Here is a 9,483-nt window from a genome sequence, read left to right as displayed (position 1 = left end):
AGCCATTATTACACAATCATGCAAATAGACGATGAGCTGGGAAAGCTACCAAGCAATGATGAACCAAAGCCACCCCTCACAAACATACCTTGACATGATTACCAAATCGAAATAGGCAACTTGCTGATCAAATGAAAAGAATATGCCAATTCAAAACAACGACCAAGCACAGAAACAAGAAATGATCAGTTCAAGCCCTAGTAATCATACTGCAATTTAAACGATATTAGCCAGTAAAGCAACATGGTATCCACTAACATGCCATGAGAATTAAGAAGCATACCTTTTATGAAAACTTAACATAACAAGTCAACCAACCGAGCAAGGGTAAACCTATAACAAGAGCTAAACCAATTCAAACAAACAGATCACAAACCAAACGGGTGCAGCACCACAACCCTCCTTGCTCCATGAGGAAATACTTACCAACAAAAATGTTGCCATAAGGCCAGACAACACCCTCCCTGATGTAATACACAAAATAAAAACCACACCCAGCAAGGAGTGTGATGAAGGCCACATACCGTGATCAATCAAACTTAATAAAGAACACTAATGCAAGAAGTGGAAATATCCGGAGGGAGGACTTCCAGATACTCAGCACTTTCAACAACAACCCTATTAGCCAAATAATCTGCAATAACATTTTTTTCCCTACAAAATAAAATTAAAACAATGAAAAATTAAATGTAACACAACATTACAAAATAAAATAAAATAAATGCTATTACAAAATATATAATTGGTATAATATTTATCCACTACATATTCCACTTGTTTGATGGTTTAACATACTTCTAATTAATATTAGTAGGTTTCCACAATCTATTAGTATGTCTCTATGAGCTTCTGGATTTGATTGTGTGAGCTTTTTTGCATCAACGTTTTGGATCATGTGATCCATCATCGGGATGAAGGTAGAGAGCACAATTGATACAAGAAAGCTCACACAATCAAATCCAAAGCTCATATAGGATGAAGGTAGAGAGCTCAAGGATAAATGATGATGGATCATAGAGTGTGATCTGAAGCGTTGATGGAAAGAAGCCCACACAATCAAATCCAGAAACTCATAAAGACATACTTTTAATCATCACCATGGGGAAAAATCAGCTTGTGCTTATTTTCTTTGTACAAATTAAAAACCAAAATATCTTAGTTTGTGGAATATAGTGTGGCAAACATGATCCTACACCAGCCAATAGCCGTGGTGGGTTGCATCTGCAGAGTAGTACGATTGACCTGTGGCGACAGAAACGGAAGTTACAGCCAGCAGTAGTAAGTTTTTTTGTTTTTTTTTTAAATTTATATTTGCATGGACCAATAAAAATAAAGGAAAATTAATTATTATAATAATTTTAAATAAAAATGACTAATTGAAAAATGAAATTGGATAAATACAATCATATCTTACCTTCACAGAAACTAATAATCATTTTTACTGAAACTTAATGTTAAAAAGCATATCTGTAACCTTTCTCAAATTCAAAATCTCTTGCTTTCTTCCACTAAGTTTTGTGGTTTGTCAATAAAATATGATAGCTAGAGTTGCTAAAGGGTTAGATAATTCTTAAATTGGTTGGATAGCAATTTCGGGTCTCTGAATTCTTTGGATGGCAAGCTTCTTCTGGAAACTCCTGGACTACTGTCCCATTCATATAACTGTCAATCATAATAGTAATTTAATTTTAACGTTGCTTGAATTTGATAAGGTACTAGGCACATGTTCTTGCATTTATAATTACATTTAAAGATATTTATGAAGGCACATGTAAGTCAGTTTTTATAAATATTTTAATTAAAAGATATTTTTCATAGTCATTTAAAATTGGAATGATATTCAGGTGAGGAATTGTCTTTACAGAGATCAAATTGTATCTGATAAGACAATTATTTTACACTTATTAATTAAATTAAAAATCAGAATGCAATTGTGTTCTGTTTTTTAATTTAATTAATAAATACAAAATAACTGTATTGTCAGTACAATTTGATCTCAGCATAGACATTGCCCTGTCGGATTCAACTATGTATATTCTTTTGTATCAACACTTAAAAGATCACGTTCAATAAATTAGAGTGAGAAGTGAAAAAACATGTTTTGTATGACACTTATTGATCTATCATTTAGTTGAGAAGTGGAAATGAGAAGTGGATTGCAAACTTAACTCCATAAATAAATTTATTTAAAGAAGAGACATGTAAAAAGAGAGCAAACCAAGAAAATGAGAAGGAAAAAGGAAAATTCTTTATTAGAGTGAGAAGTGAAAAAACATGTTTTGGATGACACTTATTGATCTATCATTTAGTTGAGAAGTGGAAATGAGAAGTGGATTGCAAACTTGACTCCATAAATAAATTTATTTAAAGAAGAGACATGTAAAAAGAGAGCAAACCAAGAAAATGAGAAGGAAAAAAGAAAATTCTTTAGTAGTTTTTTCTTCTTACTTCTTGATTGATCTTTCATATTAATTGCATTGTTCTTTGCTTTTTATTTGTATCTCTTTCTTTCTAAATAACTTTGTATTTTCTGCCATCTTCTTGTAATTTATCTTTTTATCTATTATTCATCATTTTAGTTTTCCACTCTTTTCATGTATCTCTTTCTCTTTTTCTTTTTTTTTTATTAAATCCTTATTTCTCTCATTTTCTTTATTGTTACAATTTCATGATTATGTTCTGAATAGGATTGCATATTTCTCTGTCATGTCTCTTATTTTAATTCTATTTTTAAATTGTTCCTTCCCAATTCTCACTTCTTTTTTGAGTTCTTTGAGTCTTCAAAATAATTAGAGTTTCCCAACTAACTTTCTTGTTTCTACCTCCTCCCTTCATCTATTTATCTAGCTAGCTACATGGCTCTTAGTTCTCCTTGCTTGCTCATGCTAATAACAGATCATAGAATGTGATAAAAAATTTGATGAATAAAAAATACTCACATTATTAAATCAAAAATATTCAAGCAATCTGTTTAAGAAACTAAATTTAAAATTCAACTCTTAATTTACTCTATTTAATAATAGATCACTAAATGTCATATATATTGATCCAAAAAAACTTAATATTATTCCAAAAACACCACAATTCATTAAACTCAAACAAACAATACCTATATATTATAACAAAAATCATCTAATCTATAAATCTATTGCATAGTCGAGTACGACCCAAAAGGTCAAACAAGTTTACACAATTCAATCCACACACTCTCCATTCCCTTTAAAAGAAATTTCATCAAATATCATTAATTTTTTATTGGATAATTCAGAACTAAATGCATAAAAAACTCGCCTCAGCAGAGACTAACGATACAAGGCGTTCAATCAATCAATTAACCTTTGTACTTTACCCAAACATAGGCAAACTCTTATTCAAACAAAATATGCAGAGCCAGAGCCCCTTTCATACAAATGAATGCTCTGTATTTTTAATAATTGTACCTTTCAGACAAAATATCAGGGAAACAGCCACCTGCAGTTGCACATGCACAGGTAGGGCAGAAGGTAAACCATGTTGTTTAACGCTCATTATTCCACGCCATGTCTAGTCAAAGAACCTACCTAATAACTTATTCAATAACATGTCCATTGAAATCCACAAAGCTAAACTTTAACAGGATACCTATGAATACAATCAACCCAGGGATTAGTAACCGAGTTAGACGAGAAATCCCTGAGAGCTTTCCACACAATACTACTGCACTTAAATCCAGTCCCAAAAGCAATCATCCAAACTCTATCCCCCTCCTTAATCCGCTCTTTAGCCTCAAAATAAGCCAGCTCATAAAACACAGAGCTACTAGAAGTGTTCCCAAATCTATGAAGAACCATACGAACGGGCTCCACAACATAATCACTCAACCGAAGGCTCCGAGCAATCTCATTAATCACAGCTTTTCCACCCGTATGAAGACACACATGCTCAAACGCCGTTGTGAAATCAGGAACAAAAGGCTTCATCTCCATCTTCAAAACAACAATGGCCACCCAAGACAAAACATATTTTAGCTGCTGAGAATAAGGCAAAACGAGTGGAGCCAAGGAAGTTACATGAGCACGCAGACCTTCACCCGCAACCCTAATAAGATCCTTGGTCAGCCTCATCCCAACAATTCCTTCCTCATCCTCACTCTGAAAGGCAGCACAGTAAGATTTATCATCTGCCCCCTTGTGGGTACGCAGGGAAAAGAGCAGCTCCATCTTAGACCGAGCTCGATCTCCTGACCTATTGGACAAAATCACAGCCGCACATCCAACCCTAAAAATGCAATTAGTGACCAGCATGGATCTGTCCTTTCCATAATAAGTATTTAGGGTTATGTTCTCGGTAATGACAACCAGAGCATAAGTCCCTTTCTTCTGTGATCTCAGCATGTCACTCGCAGCACTAATGGCTGTCACTCCAGAGCTGCACCCCATTCCGGCCAAGCTTATACATTTCACGTCCTCTTTCATCTTGTAGCGGTTAATTATGAGAGAAGTGAGGGAGGGAACAGTGCTAAGCATACTGCAGGTGGTAACGACGATTCCTATATCTGCGGAGCAAATTGCGGTGTCATAGAAAACGGCGTCCACGGCACCGAACATCACTTCGCTTGTTTCCTCCATGGCGATTTTCAGGCCTTCAACTTCTTCGTCTCTGAAAGGAAATGGCGGGCTGTATGTTTCGTCGCCTATGCCGGATTTCAGATAAATCCGGCGCATGAAATCCATGCTTTCTTCATTAAATTTCTCCGTTCGCAGTGCGAAGTATTCGGTGAGTTCGTAGCTGCATTTCCGGTCGTCCCCGGGCTTGAAGGCGGAGAATCCAAGCATGTAAATCCTTGGAGGCCTGCACGCATAATAGGCTAATGCTCCACATGCGGCCATCCAGAAGACGAGGATTATTGCAGCAGAATAAACGTTCCATAGGTTGAGGATGGAGCAGAGTAAACCCATTGCCATTGTGAAAATGACGATGGATCTTTGATATTTGAGCAATGGGTTTTATGGCATTATTGGAGAAAGAGACAGATTATGGGTTCCCATAGCTGCCAGGCTGCCACCGATTTATTTGAGAAACGAGAAACTTGTACTTTTCATGAAACAATAATGCTCTGGTTAGTGAAAACAGTAACTGTTCCAGCTGGTGTAGAGCATCCATTGGATCTTCCCCTTTTATTTGACTTTCGACGCACATTGCATTTCGTTGCCAAAAACTGCAACATATATTAAATTTGGTCTTCAGAGGAAGTACGCTCATTGATGGTTCCAAAACCTATTTACTGTTGCAGGCTCATGTGGGGAGACCAACTTGTCGTTTTTTTAATACTTAAACAGATCATAAAAACCGTATTCATTCCTATAGTTTTTCTTTAATGATGTTGATGATCATCGTTATTGTATTAACCAAATTAGTTTACCCTTGTGTAAAAGTTATATCCATTAAATGCACATGCCAAGGTGAAATGTGCACACCTTGTACTAGGTATCACCATCAATTCCTTTTTCTACTCATTTTTAGTGTTGTTCTAAGTATATTGTTATTGAAATCTAGTTTGTTTTATTTCAATGTATAAGCTCATTTAAGTTTTAATTTCTTCTTGTCTATATTGTTATATGTCATCTCAAAAACATTCATCGAATTTAGTTTGTTTTGAGATTTGGATGTCATAAAGTGCATTTTTGAGAATCTATTTTGTTATACTAGTTGACTAGGTCTGTCATGAGATGTTCTAGCAGCATAGTTGGTTCTGCATTTTTTAAGATGTTAGCTGGTGTCTATAGTGGTATTCTAGAATCTATTTTGTTAGTATGGTTGACTATGCCTATCATGAGATGTTCTAGAAGCATGGTTGGTCGTGTATGTTTGTAGGTTGGTTATGACATGGAGAGTGGAGAACAATGGTATTCATGTTAAGTGGAAAATGGTGGGATTTATTCTTTTTAATTTTGTGGAGTGTATAAAATTAACTGATTTAGAGTGTGGGAAAATAGGATGAGGACTTTGAGAAAAGGGAAAGTAAAAGAAAAATTATTTAAATAATAGGTAAATAAATAAATGTATTTTATTTATTTAATAAAGAATAGGCATGTGTTAGGTGATGTTATAATAATGTATATTTTTAGGTGTATATATTTTGGTCTTTTTTCAAACGATATTGCAATTAAGAAAACTACTATCATTTTGAAGAAAAATAAAAATAATAACATTAATATTTTGGGGAGATGAAACTAGTGGTATGATTCCCCAATCATTATAAGGATGAGAATAATGACAAGGAGGGAGGTAGAATACCCTCGAACATGATATGTGTGTTTGAAGAATACAAGTATGCTCTCAAAAAGGTATGTAAGATGGGTAGATGATGAAGATAGCCATGTTGACTGTAAACAACCTAATGTTTGATGTAGTATTTGATGTTATGCACCAAGGTATAAGGACCAAGATGATGATGTGTAAATATGTAAAGGAATAACCCAAAAATAAAAAGTTGCATGCAAACACATATTGTATGGCAATATGATATGAAAGACTATTGATGTTGTTGTGGAAAGATGCTACAAGGATATTTATAAATATAAATGATATCACAAATAATAAAGCAAAAACATGCATGCACAATTTATGCAAATAAAAGTAAACATGTTACACTAGGCAAGATTATAAAATAATCCATTTGATTGATGATGATAATAATATTATTAACAATACAAATAATGAAAGGATAATGTTATAATAAAAAATGAGAATAATATAGGGATTGGGAATGATTTATCCTCATGGTGACAATTAGACTAAAGAGGATCAAGGTTTGCAATGACACAAGAACTAAAATTATTAGATGTATTTGGTGGATGCACTAGAATTCTTAGCAAGATTACAAGAATTAGGATTGCATGTGTTTAGATTAATTGTTGTGGGGATATATAGAATATAGGGGATTTAGGATCGGTAGAGAGGATGGGATTGCATGCAAGTAACCAATAACAAGGGAGAACCAAGTCTAGTAACAAGGATGAAAGGATTGAGGGTGTGTGGAAAAGGGAAAAGAGGATTGTTATTTAGAGATATGTGATGGGATGGTGTTGGCATTTGCATGAAGATTGCATTGATGAACTTTTATGTTGTCATTGATGTCAATTATAACCGGTAATGATGTTGTAATAATGTTGTTTTGTAACCGGTAAGAGAGCTTGTGAAGGAAATCGATATTACTACAGAAGAAGTGAGATCAACCGGTAAAACCTACCTCTTGATATGCTAAACCCTAACCGATGAAGTTTGGTGAATCGGTTGTATTGGTTTATGATCAAATGATGAGCGGTAATGATTATGCCACGTATGCATGTTGTATGAAAAGAGTTTCAAATGGTTTTTGGCACATAGAGATAACAATTTTTGTCTTGGGAATGAGCAAGTTCATTGCATGTAATGGAAACCACGTGATGAGTTACAATGTTCAATGAAGCAGTGATCAAGGAGCGGTCGAGGTTATCTTGAATGATGTGCAGTGATTGCTATGCAATCCAACGGTCATACTTGAACCAATTTGTTTGTTATCTCTATGATATCTTAGGTTTTTTATGTGTTACCGACCTATTGTTTTGTTTATAAGGTCGCTGAGTTGTTTTGTTGTAGTGTTGGCAATTTTGGTTGAATGTAAGAGTGATTGGTTGTTGAACCAAATGATGTATCTACAGTATGTGTAAAGGCAGATAGGAGCATGAAAAGGATCTAAACAAGCAAGTGTAGTGCTATTCATACGGATCGGCAAACCCCTATTGTTCTCTAACCATTACAACAGTCAAATCCCTTAACAGGGTAAGCTCTAACAAGCTTAGTGTTATCTAAATCCTCTAACCAGGTGATCCATTAGCTTGGATTTAAAATCCTCTACCGAGGTTACTCCTAACAGGGTATTGCTTCTAATAGGGCATTATAGTCAATCCCTTAACCGGGTGGTCCCTAACAGGATTTGTTCTTAACAGGACTTATTGTAAAGCTTTAACAGACTTGGCTCCTAACAGGGCGAACTTTAGAAGAGTTCAAAATACTTGTGGGTATTCATCCCCATTGTGGTTTTTCAAATTTGGGTTTCCACGTCAAAATCATTGTGTCAAGTGGTGAATGTTTTTGTGGTTATGTTTGATATGGTTAATTTGCTTAACTGCTAAATCCACTTAGTTATGATATGATGACCGACAGCAATCTGAAATGAGCTTTTACTTTTGTTAGTAAAGTATTTGGATGTTTTTGTTAAAAGGTTTTGAGAGTTTCAAAGTTGTTTTACTATTATTCTGTTATGACAGTCAACCAGTTTACTTGATAGTGATATTGTAATTTGTCAGTTCTGAGTTTGACTTGAGAGGTTGTTTTTGTTTGGTGAAAAGTTTATGTCAATTTTCTATCTACTGATTCACCCTCCCCCCCCCCCCTCAGTAGTTAACCAGATCCTTATTGATTCATCATACCATAAGATGGATGATTTGATGATGGAGAGATTGATTAGATAGAGGAATACAAGTGGAGGGATTGGAAACATTAGGAGTTCCACAATATTTAATCTCCAAGATCTATGACACATAGGTATAACATGCCACATATTGGATAATCTACCAAATCAATGTGAGATGGAAAGACCATGTTTGTGCATTAGAGATGATAGCTTGATGGTGGAAGGTAATATCAAACTCATGGATAAGGGGTTGTAAGAGGAATAATTATAGAAGTAATTTTTGTATCATCTAGAGCATAATTTTTATATCATATACTTATCCTTAAAATGATAAATAATAGGGAGTAATAATTGGGTATGATGGGAGAGGTACATTTTGATGATGGTTTTAGCACTTGACCAACTCTTAAGTAAAGATGTATCCCTTACTCCACTTCAAAATAAAGGAATTATGCTCCAAGGTTCCTTTCTAGTTAGGTCTTGATAGTGTTGGAAAACTTAATCGTCTATGTGGTCATCTCAATGATAATATTTGTTGGCAAATCAAAATTATGACACAAATAACCAATCAATATTATTAGATCTAGTCAAGAACAACTTTATTTTCAATTCATTTTCATTGGGAACCTTATTATATCTTATCTTTTCCCTCTAAGAAAAATTTGACTCTTCTAGCTCCCTTCACAAATCCTCAAATTCTTCCAGCTCTTTAAATTTTTGAATAGTAACTCTAGTCTTCATTGCTTGGAATCAATTGCTTCTTTTGTTAATGGTTGATATAATGAATCTATTAAGTCTCTGATTATCTTGGAAGGTATTCATACCAATATAGGGTTTTCCTAAAAGGTGCAAGAGAGGTCCTCAATGAATTTATTTGTCTTATCCATAATTATTTCTATTAAACTTTGATTCTTTTTAAATTTTTCTTTACATTTTTAAGTGTTTTTATTCTCAACTAGCTTACTTCTAACCAATATCTAGGCAAGTCTTGATATTCTTTATAAAAAATGGTTGCTTGTGCCAACTCATTAGAGGGAGTAACTTTA

General features: G+C 34.3%; 1 protein-coding gene across 1 annotated transcript; it reads right to left on the bottom strand.

Moving 5' to 3' along the window:
- Window positions 1-3,229: 3,229 nt before the first annotated feature.
- On the bottom strand, window positions 3,230-5,033 carry LOC131054760 (3-ketoacyl-CoA synthase 1). The gene has a single exon (XM_057989350.2). The coding sequence runs from the start codon at window positions 4,941-4,943 to the stop codon at window positions 3,603-3,605; it is 1,341 nt and encodes a 446-aa protein (XP_057845333.1). The 5' UTR covers window positions 4,944-5,033; the 3' UTR covers window positions 3,230-3,602.
- Window positions 5,034-9,483: the final 4,450 nt, after the last annotated feature.

This window comes from Cryptomeria japonica, chromosome 3 (genome assembly GCF_030272615.1).
Source record: "Cryptomeria japonica chromosome 3, Sugi_1.0, whole genome shotgun sequence".
In the NCBI taxonomy this organism is placed as follows: domain Eukaryota; kingdom Viridiplantae; phylum Streptophyta; class Pinopsida; order Cupressales; family Cupressaceae; genus Cryptomeria; species Cryptomeria japonica.
The sequence above is the reverse complement of the archived record's forward strand: the minus strand, read 5'-3'. Positions and strand labels throughout refer to the sequence as shown.

Bases quoted from the DNA above. Each gene is read 5' to 3' on its own strand.
- LOC131054760 (XM_057989350.2), bottom strand. From the start codon at position 4,943: ATGGCAATGGGTTTACTCTGCTCCATCCTCAACCTATGGAACGTTTAT.